Raw genomic sequence first — 14,278 nt, forward strand, 5'->3', positions numbered from 1 at the left:
AGTCGTGGCCAACTCTGGGGTTGTGGTGCTCATCTTGCTTTATTGGCTGAGGGAGCTGGCGTACAGCTTCCAGGTCATGTGGCCAGCATGATGAAGCCGCTTCTGGAGAACTAGAGCAGTGCACGGAAACGCCGTTTACCTTCCCGCCGGAGTGGTACCTATTTATCTACTTGCACTTTGATGTGCTTTCGAACTGCTAGGTTGGCAGGAGCAGGGACTGAGCAACGGGAGCTCACCCCGTCGCAGGGATTCGAACCACTGACCTTCTGATCAGCAAGTCCTAGACTCTGTGGTTTAACCCACAGCGCCATCCACGTCCATCCCTTTTGCTGCAGAAGCCCCATCTTTCGCCCACAGCAGGGCCGCTAAAGACTCCCTGCCTGAAATCCTGGAGAGTCTTGGCGGCTGGTCATTGTAGACTGGGGGTTTTCCAAACTTGAGTCTCCAGCTTGTTTTGGACTACAACTTCCATCATGCTTAGCTACCAGGCTCAGTGGCAAGGGATGATGGGGGTTGTAGTCGAAAAACAGCGGGAGATCCAAGTTTGGGAAACCCTGGCATAAATAATACTGAACAAGATGCATTCCCGTTCTGACTCAAGTCTGAGGCAGCTCCGTGTGTTCTTAAAGGATCCCAGCTCAGCGGAAGATGTTCAGTTCCCCAGCGACATGCTGGGAATGCCTGCAAGTCCCGGAGAACGACTGCCAGCCAGGGTCTGCGATACTGTGCTGACCCGGTCTAAGAGGAGGAAAAGCCGGTCCTGTGGAAGATGCGAGGAAGACCCGGAACTGGGCTTCGCCAGACCTTCTGTGCTGCTCCCTGCCGGCCCCGGCTCGCGTCTGCCACGCTCTCCTCCTCGCCCCCCGCCTTCCTTCCTTTGTCTCCAGCCGGGGAGGGCTGCTCTGGTCCAGCCCCTCGCTCCTCCTTCGCCTGGGCGGGAGGGAGGCGAGCCGGACGCTCTGGCGGGCTCGGACTCAGGGCTATCCTTGCAACTGTTTCTGCTGCTCCGGCTGTCGGGAGCGATGGCCGAGGTGCGCAAATTCACGAAGCGGCTCAGCAAGCCGGGCACGGCGGCAGAGCTGCGGCAGAGCGTCTCGGAGGCGGTGCGCGCCTCGCCGGGGCTGGTAAGGAGCCGGGCTTTAATTCCGGGGCGCGCCGGGCAACGCGGGGGCGCGTGGGGGCGGCGGTGCCGGGTAGCTTCCAGCCTGCGGCGTGCGCTCACGCCTCTTTCCTGCGAGCCGCCGGCTCGCTCTCTGTGCATGCCCAGAGGCGGCCTTCTTCTGCTGCTGCTGCTGGGCCTCGGGAGGTAGCTGGTGGGGAAAGGAGGAACGGGGTGGGAAGCGCGCGGCGGGAAGGGGTCTGGGTGCTTTGGGGTGAAGCGAGGATGGAGAGCTGGTGTCAGCGAGGGGGCGTGGCTGCGCGCAGCTGGGCAGGACGGCAGGGACCAGCTGCGTCTGTGGTGGGCTCCCGCGGTGGGCTGGGAGAGCGGCCCCCTCTCTCGGAACAGCTCTAAGCCGCTTCTCCGCCCGCAGAAGGGGAAGAAAGGCTCCACCCAGCACCCAGAAGAGGAGAGGGAGGAGGTTTCCTGGGGCGGGGAGGAGAAGGAGGCTTAGCGGCATAGGAAGCCAGAGCCCAGCTGTGCCCCATTGGGGAGATGCCAGCTTGTTCCCTTTGCAGGCCGTGTCGGGCAGAGAGTAGGAGGCCAAGCTGGTGGGGACTTCCGGTCGGTGCCAGCGCTTAATGGCGGTCCTGCCTCCGAGCTCCGGAGAAGGACTGCTTCGCAAGTTCGGGTCTTACCCGCTACGGCGAGCGGGGGACCCCTAAAATCCCAGGCGCTGAAGCCTGAGAACAAGGAGACTCGGTGGGCACCTTTTGCGCCCCCCGATACCGTGAAAGAGCCTTTTTAAAGGCTACGGATCGACATCGGGAGTGAGCGCGGTGCTGAGAGTCGCTACCCAGCCTGCGAAGTGAAGCCGCGTCGCCATTAGCGGAGAGCGCCGATTCCTTCCTGAAAAGAAATTTGGACTGAATTCCCGTGAGTAGGAACTGAAAAACAATTGGGACCTTATTTAAACCTTAGAAACCGAGCTGAAAGCGGGGGATTAAATCAAGGAAGTCTGCCTCCCCCCGACTGCATGAAATTGAAAGCAGCGGAACTTTAAACTTGCATCCGATGAAACTTGCTTTTTAAGTAACTGAACCGGGCACGGGGACTCTGGATCTCCCCTCCAGCTAGCAGGGCAGAGGGGAGACGAATGAGACTGTAAATCTGCAAGATCTATTTTAAGCAAAACCCTCTGCTGTCTCGCTTTAAAAGTATGAAACGGTCTGCCTTCTCAGAACAATAGCTCACTGAACCGACTTTGCCCGCAAAGTGACACTATGATACTGTGATACAAAGTTTATACAGTGATTGGCCACAGTGTAATATAAGGGGAAACAACATAGACCGTGAAACTGTGAAACTGTGGCAATTTGTAGCTACAAGTCTATAGCAATATTGACTCTGACTGTGAAAATCCTTCTTTTTTATACCTTTGGACATTCTCCTTTGTTCTTGTATTTGAACTCTTTACTTTATGGCCATTTTGATTTGCTCCCCCTAGAGGGTAATGAAAGTTTGACACGGCCCAGGACAGTGGAATTTCCCAGCAGAACAGCTCCCGTGGGAAGTGACCTTGACATGAGTGGTACACAGGAAGAGATTGTCACAAGAGCCAAAATAAGACAACAACAACAACAGCTGCAACAGCAGTCGACAAAGAAAAGAGGCTCAATTTCAGCTCCAACTCCAGGACCAGCAGGAACAACAGAACAGGAAAAAGGAGCAGCTGCCTCCATGGAAGCGGTGACAGATGCTTTGCTTAAGATAAATCAAACTCTGGAGTCTTTGACAAAACAAACTTCAGAAAATACGCAAAAATTAACAGAGATATCAGCAAGATTAAATCAGAATACAGAATCCATCAATAAATTGGTGGAGGAAAACGCAACCACACGCCAAATTGCCGAGGATGCGAAAGCCGCTGCTGGAGAGACGCAGGAGAAACTAGAACCGATTGTCAAGAAGGTCTACGAGCACGACGCAACTCTGGCTTTGTGGGACTTACAGAGAAAAGAGAGAAACTTAAAACTAAGGTCGATTCCAGAGAATGAGAGAGACAATCTCGCGGAATATCTGACACAGGAGTTTATGGGCTGTTGGGATTTGGAGGAAGACGAATTTAAAATCACAACAGCTTTCAGACTGGGCAAAAAACAGGACAGAAAGACCCCGAGAGATTGCCTGATCACATTTAGATCCAAGGAAGAAAGAGACAAAATCCTAGGACTACATTTCCAAAAGGCCCTTCAAATTGGTAACTCAACTGTACAGATCTTTAAAGATATCCCAAAATACATCCTGGATTTAAGAAACTTCTACAAGGATCTGGTTCTCTTGCTAAAGAAAAACAACATCCGTTTCAGGTGGGAATTCCCACAAGGACTGTCATTTGACTACAAATTAAAAAAGGTGAAAATAAAGACAATCCAAGATAAAGATAAATTTCTGGCAAGACACCAGGAGGACCTTCAGAAGGGGACTGTGGACGTACTGGCAGAACAGAGGAGAGCACTAGACATTTTGAACCTTTCGATTGGACAGAAACCACTACCATCAGAAGAAGAGCAACAACTTGGAGCTGTTGGAGGAGCTATAAGAAAACAATAAGATGGCGCTACAATTCCTTAGTTGGAATTGTAATGGACTGAATGGGCCTTTGAAGAGAAGACAAGTATTTCACATTTTGAACAGAGAACAATTGGACTTGATATGCCTACAAGAAACGCACATAACCAGAGCTCATAGGAGATTACTTACAAACAAAAGGCTAGGACAAGAATTTGTTTCATCAGACAAAGTTAAGAAAAGAGGAGTTGTAATATATGTGAAAGAAAAATGGGCCCCAAAAATGATTTTTAAAGATGAACAAGGGAGATACTTGGCAGTGGAGATACAAGTACAGGGAGAAAAACTGTTAGTTGTTGGAATTTATGCACCAAATGAAGGCAAATCTGACTTCTTTAAGAGACTTCATGAAACCCTTATGGACTATCTCGACTATAATATGATAATGATGGGAGACATGAATGGCGTGGTCTCCACGAATATGGATAAGTCACAAAGACTAACAATCACTAAGGAAGGGAGACTTCCTAAGACTTTCTTTGAAATGACTGAAAACATGGACTTGATAGATATATGGAGAATAAGGAACCCTCTGGAGAGAGAGGGAACCTTTTTCTCCCAAGCAATGCTGACCTGGACCAGAATTGATCAAATCTGGATTACTAGCGGTATGGCTCCAAAGATTAAGAAGGTAGAAATCTGCCCAAAAACTTGCTCCGACCATAATGCCGTGAAGATGGAAATGAAACTAACATCAACTGGTCAATTTAGATGGAGAATGAATGACACCCTCTTTCGAGACAAGGAAATTCTTACGAAGGCCCAAAAAACCTTAAAAGACTATTTTGAAATAAATTTGAGGGCTGACGTTGAGAAAAGAGTGATCTGGGACGCAAGTAAAGCCGTGATGCGAGGCTTCTTGATTCAACAAAATTCAATAAAGAAGAAAAAACAGAATGAGAAAAAAGAAAAGATTTTGGAAAAGATAAAGGAAGGAGAGAAAAAACTAAGAGCGAAACCAAAGTCCCAGGAGATTTTAAGAGAGATTAAGCTATATCAGTCACAATATATGGAATTGATGAACTTAGAGATTGAATGGAAGATAAAACAGATGAAGCAAAAGACATTCGAATCGGCAAACAAATGTGGTAAACTTCTGGCATGGCAATTGAAGAAAAGGCAGAAATTAAATACAGTCACAAGTCTAGAAGTGGATGGAAAGAATATATCTAAACCTAATGAGATTAGAAACTGTTTCTTGGGCTATTTTAAAAAACTTTATACCCAAGGCCCGCAAAACGAAGAAGATATAGACAAATTCCTTGGAAAATTCGGATTACAAAAAATCTCTCATCAAAACAAGATTGATTTGAACCAGAGAATATCAGAGCAAGAGATAGAGGCTGCCATTCAGAATATGCAATTAGGCAAATCTCCAGGACCAGATGGGCTGACTTCAAGATACTACAAATCACTGAAGGAATGGCTGACTCAACCACTGAAAGAAGTCTGTAATGAGATCCTTGAGGGAAAAAGGGCACCTGAATCGTGGAAAGAAGCATATATTTCACTCATACCAAAGACAGAGACTGAAAAGACTCAACTGAAGAACTACCGCCCAATATCATTACTTAATGTGGATTACAAAATTTTTGCAGACATTTTGGCGAAAAGACTTAAAAGAGTGTTGATGGAGAAGATTCATAGGGACCAGGCAGGCTTTCTCCCTAAAAGACACCTGGCAGACAATGTTAGAAATGTGATAGACATTTTGGAAAAGCTAGAGGTGAATATAAACACTAAAGCAGTATTGATCTTTGTGGACGCGGAGAAAGCCTTTGATAATATTTCCTGGAGTTTTATGTTAAAGAATCTTCAGGGGATGGGGGTAGGTAAAGGTTTTGAGAACGGTATGGCTGCAATATATTCTGAACAAAAAGCTAAATTGATTGTAAATAATGTAGTGACGGAGGAACTTAAGATAGAGAAAGGAACACGACAAGGGTGTCCAATTTCCCCATTACTTTTTATTTCAGTCCTCGAGGTGTTGCTGAATATGATAAGGGAAGACCAGCAGGTTAAGGGGGTACAGGTCGGAGCTAAACATTACAAGTTAAGAGCGTTTGCAGATGACCTAGTATTGACTTTGCAAGAGCCAAACGCTAGTACGAAAAAGGTTTTAGAAATAATACAACAGTTTGGCCAGGTAGCTGGATTCAAGCTGAATAAACAAAAAACCAAAGTCTTAGGGAAAAATCTAACAGAGGCAGAAAAGGAGAAGTTCCAAGAGGAGACAGGGTTGACACTGGTTAAGAAGGTGAAATACCTAGGGGTCTATTTGACATCAAAAAATGTGAATTTGTATAAAGATAACTACGAAAAATGTTGGTCGGAAATTAAAAAAGACCTAGAAATCTGGTCAAATTTGAAACTGTCAATGCTAGGCCGAATCGCTGTGATTAAAATGAATGTATTGCCTAGAATGTTATTTTTGTTCCAGACCTTGCAGATCCTGGATAAGATGGAATGTTTTAAGAGGTGGCAGAAAGATATTTCAAAATTTGTCTGGCAGGGCAAAAAGCCCAGAATTAAATTTAAAATACTGACAGATGCGAAGGAAAGAGGGGGATTTGCCCTGCCGGACTTGAAATTGTACTATGAGGCAGCAGCATTTTGCTGGCTGAAAGAATGGATGCTCCTCGAAAATACAGACATCTTAGATCTGGAAGGTTTTAACAACTCTTTTGGTTGGCATGCATATTTATGGTATGATAAAGTCAACAGTATTTTCAAGAATCACATTGTTAGAAAAGCATTGTTTAATGTTTGGAGAAGATATAAAGACCTTTTGGAAAACAAAACCCCTAGATGGGTCTCACCAGTGGAGGCCAAAGCAGTGAAGAAACTCAATATGGAGGTCGGATGGCCGAAGTATTGGGAAATTTTGGAACAAGATGGAGATAAGTTGAAATTGCAAAGCTATGAGAAACTGAAGCATAAGGTACAAAATTGGTTTCAGTATCATCAAATAGTGGAATTTTTCAAACAGGACAGGAAAATTGGTTTCCAGATGGAAAAATCAAAATTAGAAACTGAATTGCTAGAACCTAATACTAAGAATTTATCCAGAATGTATAATTTGTTGCTGAAATGGAATACACAGGAGGAAACAGTTAAATCAGCCATGATTAAATGGGCACAGGATGTTGGTCATAATATTATGTCAGATGACTGGGAATGGTTATGGAACACCGGTATTAAATTTACGGCATGTAATGCCTTAAAGGAAAACATTATGAAAATGGTGTACAGGTGGTACATGACCCCAGTCAAGCTGGCAAAAATTTATCATTTGCCCGACAACAAATGTTGGAAATGTAAAGAGACTGAAGGTACCTTCTACCACCTTTGGTGGACATGCCCGAAGATTAAGGCTTTCTGGGAAATGATCTATAATGAAATGAAAAAGGTACTTAAATGTACTTTTCCAAAAAAGCCAGAGGCCTTTCTCCTGGGCATTGTCGGCCAATTGGTGTCGAAGAAAGACCGAACTTTCTTTATGTATGCTACAACAGCGGCAAGAATCCTCATCGCAAAGTATTGGAAGATACAAGATCTACCCACTCTGGAAGAATGGCAGATGAAAGTGATGGACTATATGACATTGGCTGAGATGACAGGCAGAATCCGTGACCAACGAAAAGAGACGGTGGAAGAAGAATGGAGAAAATTTAAAAGTTACCTTAAGGACTACTATAAACTTAATGAATGTTAATGTGCTGTGGTTCTTAGAAACAAAGGGATACAGTGATATAAGATCAGAATATAGAGAGGACTAAGATGACAGAGGTTGAAAAGTAACAATTGGGAGTTGCTACAAAACTTTGGACATTGGGATGCAGAAAGGGGAGGTATGGGGAAGTCCCAGAAAAGAGGTTTATGAAAATATGTTAAGAATTTATACATGTATGTTTGTTCTTTCTAAGTGTTTGTTTGTCTTTAAAAATTCTGAAAAACCAATAAAAATTTTATAAAAAAAAAAAAAAAGAGAGTAGGAGGCCAAGCTGGAGTTTGGAGGCCGGTCTGCAGGATGGATGGTTGGAAGTGGTGGTTTGAGGGTGATGAAGCCTTCAGCTTCAGGTCCTGCTTTGGGCTTCTTGTCACTGGGCCAGCTGGTTGTCCACGGTGAGAACAGGATGCTGGGCTGGATGGGGCCCCCTGGGCCTGATCCTGTAGTGAGGCTTTCCTTAGGTTGTGTTCCTATAGTGCAACCAGACCCTTGCCATGTTGTCTTCCTAAAACAGCACACCTGCCAACCATCCTGAGGGCTTATGCCAACATCCAGGAGCCACAGAGATGGTTTGAGCTGTGCCTAGGAAGTGCAGTAGGAGCCAGCCAGGGTTGTCTGGAGATTTGCTTTGATTTGAGGAAAGCACCCAAACAGATCCTCTCAGAGTTATGATTGAGCTGCCCCAGTGTCTGGTGGCCACAGCTGGCAGGATCAGTGTAGCCTATGCAGTCCGTGTCTCCTGTGCTCACCATGTGGATGCACTATGGTCAAAATTGCCACCCTCTCCTCCCATGATGCACCAGTCCAAGTCACGTCATTCAACTGCCGGTTCTTCTAACTATCTGACGCTTCCTGCCCATTTTCAAGCCTGTCTTTTCAAGCAGGAGGGCTAGAAGAGTACTTTTTTAAAAGAGCGCTTTTTAAAAAGAAAAAAACACACGAGGGCTAGAAGCTTTATATACCTGTTTAGGGAAGTTTTTAATGTTTGAAGTTCTATTTTGTTTTAATGTTCTGTTGAAAGCTGCCCGGAGTGTCTGGGGAAACCCAGCCAGATGGGCGGGGTATAAATAATAAATTATTATTATTATATTATTGAAAATTACTGGCTCTCTTTGCAAAGTCCACACCTGCACATACTGCACATATTGCCGTGACAGTATGTTCCTGGCTAGTTTTGGCCAGGAACAAAGTGGCAAAGAAATGTTTGGGTCTTACATATTACAGCCTCAAGCTTTAGCTGGAAGAGATTTTTTTTTTAATGGCATTGTAAATAAAAGGTGTATTGTGACATGCCTTGGTGGCACAGGGCCTCAGTTATGAGGTTTTTAGTTAATGCTGAGTCTACCTCACAGGGCTAGATTGGTTTTTGCCTTTGTGGAAGCTGAACACCCTTTCTCTCTGCTATGGAACTGAGTTTTGTTCCGCTGGCAGACGCAGGACGTTTTCAGAAGCAGCCAGGGGCAGCTTGTGAGTCTTTGGTAGAGCTGGATGCTCTGACGTCTGCCTTCTGAAGTGTGTGCAAAGTATCACTGAGATTTGTTTTCCATGCTGTTCCCTCGCCATATGGATTTCTGCTCTATGGGAAGAAATATTCTCAGAAAGCAGAAATATGAGGACTTGAAGAGGCGGCAAATGGTTTCCTATGGGCATGCCAGGAGACGGGGAGGGCTGGTGCTTTAGGTGTGGCTTCAGCTACAGAAATCTTTCTCCACAAAAACAGGAGCTCAAGCGGCCTATTTTACTATATCAATGTTGTTATAATTTATTTCCCACCTTTATCCCAGAGTCCCAGGGTGGAACACAATGTTGAAAGTGGGGGGGGGGGCACTTGCAATCACAAAAATTAAGTGAGTCCTAAAAATAAAGGGTAAAGAGATGCGTCTTCAGAATTCACCAGGAGCTGTCTAATGAAGGTGCCAGGCACCTCTCTGTGGGGAGAAACTCAGGAGCTGCCACCATGTTCAAAATTAGCCAGGTGTGTTTTGCAACTGGCGCGGGTCCAACTGTAATCACATTGAGATCTCTGGATGCCAGGTTGATGACTGACATCTCCATCTGGCTGGCCCCTCCAGCTTTCTTAAGCAGATAAGCAGAAGAGCTTATTTATTAAATATATAGCCCACTTTTTTATTCAAGGAATCCATGGTTCACCCCCTCCCCAGTTAATCCCTATGGTGACTGTGAGGTAGGTGAAGAGGCTGTGCCTGGCTGCAAAGTCACCCAGTGAGCTTCATGACTATGTGGGGATTTGAACCCTGATCTCCCAGGTCCTGGTCTGACACTCTAACCACCATACCACACTTACATGAGCACCTTGAATTGGACCTGGAAACAAAATGGCAAAACAGTGCAGCTGTTTCAAAATGTGGGTTGCTTGATATCTAACTGGAACCCAGCCACTGCATTGTGAGCCCAACTGAAGTTTCTTTAGCAAATGAAAATGTAATCCGATTGAAGTTTCTGAGCCATCTTCAAGCACAGCCCCACAAAGAGTGCATTCCAGCACTCTTGCAGCCTGGAAGTTACCAGAGCATGGAGTCCAGTGGCCAAGCCATCTCTGCCCAAGAGGAGCAATGTCATTAGCAGTTGTAACAATTAGGCCCATTTGGAGAAATTTCCCAGAAGACAGGCTGAAGTATTTTTAGATCTATGGTCTTGCAGTGACCCCAGGGGTTACGGTTGTTTAAACGCATAACCAACCACACACAAAAATCCAGTAACTGAAAATAGCTGAAATCAAGTGATTAAATTGTTTACAACAGAGCCATAAACCCTGATCTGGTGTCTTGGCTTGTTTATTTATCTCCTGCCTTTTTTTGCAGCTGTATAACAAGATTGCTTACCTAAAATCAAAGCTCGAGCAAACTTCAGCCTAAAATATAACGTGTGTGCCAAAAACCACCAGCAGATCCATGAAAAATCAAGTTCCTTGGTAGGCAGACCAAGATAAAATGGTCTTCACAGCCCACTGGGCGTAGTGCAGCAGAGTACATTTTTCAGGAGTCGGTTACAAATCCTTGGTGCTATGAATGAACAGGCCGGCAGCAAGAAAACTGGGCCAAAACAAACAAGATGAATTTTAACAGGGAGAAATGTAAAGTATTGCACTTGGGCAAAAAAAATGAGAGGCACAAATACAAGATGGGTGACACCTCGCTTGAGAGCAGTACATGTGAAAAGGATCTAGGAGTCTTGGTTGACCACAAACTTGACATGAGCCAACAGTGTGACGCGGCAGCTAAAAAAGCCAATGCAATTCTGGGCCTCATCAATAGGAGTATAGCATCTAGATCAAGGGAAGTAATAGTGCCACTGTATTCTGCTCTGGTCAGACCTCACCTGGAGTACTGTGTCCAGTTCTGGGCACCACAATTCAAGAAGGACACTGACAAACTGGAACGTGTCCAGAGGAGGGCAACCAAAATGGTCAAAGGCCTGGAAACGATGCCTTATGAGGAACGGCTAAAGGAGCTGGGCATGTTTAGCCTGGAGAAGAGGAGGTTAAGGGGTGATATGATAGCCATGTTCAAATATATAAAAGGATGTCACATAGAGGAGGGAGAAAGGTTGTTTTCTGCTGCTCCAGAGAAGCGGACACGGAGCAATGGATCCAAACTACAAGAAAGAAGATTCCACCTAAACATTAGGAAGAACTTCCTGACAGTAAGAGCTGTTTGACAGTGGCATTTGCTGCCAAGGAGTGTGGTGGAGTCTCCTACTTTGGAGGTCTTTAAGCAGAGGCTTGACAACCATATGTCAGGAGTGCTCTGATGGTGTTTCCTGCTTGGCAGGGGGTTGGACTCGATGGCCCTTGTGGTCTCTTCCAACTCTATGATTCTATGATTCTATGATTCTAAGACCTGCAGATGGGCACATGTAGTGGGACGGAGGTCAAACCTTAAATTGAGCCCAGAATCAAACCGGCAACCAGTGAAGCAGATGGTGTATTGGTGTAGCTTGATCAGGCAGCTCCTTGTCACCCTTCAAGCGTGTCCCCATGTAAAGAGCACTGCAGTCTTCAAACCTGGAAGTGGCAAGTACACAAATATAATGGAAGCCAGGCCTACTTACTGCAGAGACCCATGTCAGAATGTAACCCTGCATACCCAATACTGGAAATCTTTGGGTTGTGTAGGGTGACTCGATCAGGGTGGGGTATCAGCTACTGCAATGCTCAGCCTAGATTTTGGGAGCAACCATTGTTTATAACATTATACTTCCTTGGCTGATCTCTCTGCTCATTATCCATAAACAATCCAGTCGGTTTGCAAAGGAAGTGACCTCTAATCAGCAAAGGGCATTAGAAATAAGGGGACTTGCTGCTGCTGATACAGTGTGCGAACTAGGAAGCTGGCTGAGGCCGTCAAAACCCAAACAGTTATCTGCCTGTCCATCAAAACCACATAGCAGAGTCTTCTGGGGATGTACCACTCCAGGCTGCAACTTGGAGGGAGGGGGCTGGACTGTTTAATCAACCCCCATGTAATGAAGGCTCCTTATACGTTGACCCCCCAGGCACATACGGGATGAGGTTTAGCCAGGTACACCTCTGTGTAATGTACTAGAGCTCTACGTTCAAAGGAGTTCTGTATATTTATTTCTGCATAGAATGGCTTTTTAAAAAGTGATTCCCATCCTCCCTCATGCACTACCCGAAGTCCCAAACAGCACAGTTCAGGAAGGATTCTTTCAGTAAATCATTTCATTATGTGTGTTGGTGTTGCTTAATGCAAGAAATCCAGAATATCACCCAACTGCCTTTTGCCTCCTATGCTGGAGACAGCATGCCTCTGGGTTCCAGGGAATCACAAATGAGAAGAGATGCTGCTGCACTCAGGCCCGGTTTGCAGGCTTCCCACTGGTTGGCCAGGGTGCAAACAGGGTACTTGACTTTGAAGGCCTGGTCCAGCAGGCTGACTCCTCTGCTCTAATTCCCTGAAGGTCTGGATCACCCCCATCACCTCTGTCCCATTGAGTCAGACCTCACAAACATCCCATGGTCAAGGCAACACAGAAAGTGAGCTGTTTTGTCAGCTGGGTGGGCAGGTGGAGGCATGACCCTAGGTCATTTAGGGATTTCAGGCTGGCTTGCTTCTTTCCTCCCTGCTGTGCAACTTGTGTTTCCAGCAAAGCAGATGAGAACAACCGGAACAGATTCCCCGTTTCGTCTTGGGGAGGGTCACGCACTCTGTATCGCTCAGCAGCAACCAAAACAAGAGTGTGGCTTCCTTTTCAGCCCGGTGCTGCTGCCTGGAAACAGAGAGGCGGCAACGGTGGGTGCAGAGTCAGCAGCCAAAGCAGCCTTTGGTAGCAGAGTCAAGGAGCTTTGCAGTTCTTGTGGTCAGAAAGAACAAATCCAGAATAGCGGCAGTTGGCTGGAGGAGGAATGCCTGGCTTGGCTGTTGGAGTGCTGCTCAGCAAGCTTTCGCGTCTTGCTTTTCATGAGCCTTATTATCGTTCATCTTCGTTAGAGTGACTCGGCAAGGTTCCCCGCCTCTGGCTTCCCTTAAAATGGTTCCCTCCAGCGAGAGGGGCAGTGGTGGTGTAATGGTTAGAGTGTCAGACTAGGACTGGGAGACCAGGGTTCAAATCTGCACTCAGCCATGAAGCTCACTGCCAGAGGGCTGGTCACTGCCTCACAGTGCTGTTGTGGGGATTAAATTGTGCTGAGTGGGGAAGAATCACGTTTTCCACTTTGAGCTCCTTGGAGGAAAAGGTGGGCTATGAATACATGCAATCATAGAATCATAGATTTGTAGAGTTGGAAGGGTCCCCAAGGGTCATCTAGTCCAACCCCATGCAATGCAGGGATAAAAATGAGGTAAAATAAAAGTTTTGGACTACAACTCCCATCATCCCTGAATGTTAGCCACAAAAGGCTGGGGCAGATGAGAGTCGCCACCCAAAATATCTGGAGGGCACCAGGAGAGCAGAGGCTGTTCTGGAGGCTGGAGAGGAGGATCAGTTGGGTTTTGCTCAGCGTTGAAAGTGTTATAGTGCAGGTACCGATGCCTCTGTTGCCCACGCTGATTTCCCTTGTCATCTCTGATCCAACAAGTGTGGCAGGCTTTTTTTTCTATTACAGCAACCTCAAAGCCTGCACAACCTGTGTGACCAGAAGCAGGAGAGGGATATCTGCAGGCCTTGACACCTTCTTTCAAAGGGCCTTGATCCCTGGAGGAGGAAAAAGCAAACCACTGTAGCCATGCAGCCAGTCTGTTGCTGGACTACAACTCCCATCAGCCCTGAGCAGCAGGGGCCGATGGGAATTGGAGTCCCTGGAGAGGCAACACATTGGCTAGTCCTGCACGCTTGTCTCTGAAATGCCACACAAATCCCTGCATGCCCCCCTATGCTGTTTTCCTAATGGGGGCTGCCCTACATTCCCCCCCTTCTCTTCGGCTTGGTTGTTTCTCTGCCTTGGGGTGCAATACAGGAGACAGCTGCAAGGATTTCTCTGGGGATTCAAATCCAGAGAGAGGGAAAAGCTGCATTCTTCCTGATGTGGGGCAGCTGAGGCTAATTCGCCGTCCTCCTCTGAAAACAACTGACTAGCACGAGCCTTTCCAGATACCAAAAGGGCTGGTTCTGGCGTGGTTTTTTGTAAACAGACTTCCCGGAGCCACTCCTGATCCATCGCTTGTTGGCTGCAGCCCAGAATGTTGCACTCCAGAGAGCAGGGCGAAGAAGTTCATGCTGTATTCGCAACAGAGCTTTAGTAGCAGGAGAAGGAGCTGTGCAGAGGTTGTTAAAAGGTGCCTCTGTCCTCGCATCAGGTAGCTGTGAAACTGCCTTGGAGTGTTGTCATCACCACTGCC

General features: G+C 46.4%; 1 protein-coding gene across 1 annotated transcript in view; it reads left to right on the plus strand.

Annotated features, from left to right (window-relative positions):
* The first annotated feature begins 936 nt into the window (after positions 1-936).
* The window catches only part of DOCK11 (dedicator of cytokinesis 11), a 199,849-nt gene continuing 186,507 nt past the window's right edge, over positions 937-14,278 (plus strand). The window contains exon 1 of the mRNA XM_081180379.1: positions 937-1,124. Coding sequence (XP_081036505.1) covers positions 1,023-1,124 — 102 coding nt within the window. The 5' untranslated portion in view covers positions 937-1,022. The remainder of the gene's footprint in view (positions 1,125-14,278) is intronic.

The sequence above is a fragment of the Podarcis bocagei genome, assembly GCF_964188305.1.
Source record: "Podarcis bocagei genome assembly, chromosome: Z".
NCBI lineage: Eukaryota > Metazoa > Chordata > Lepidosauria > Squamata > Lacertidae > Podarcis > Podarcis bocagei.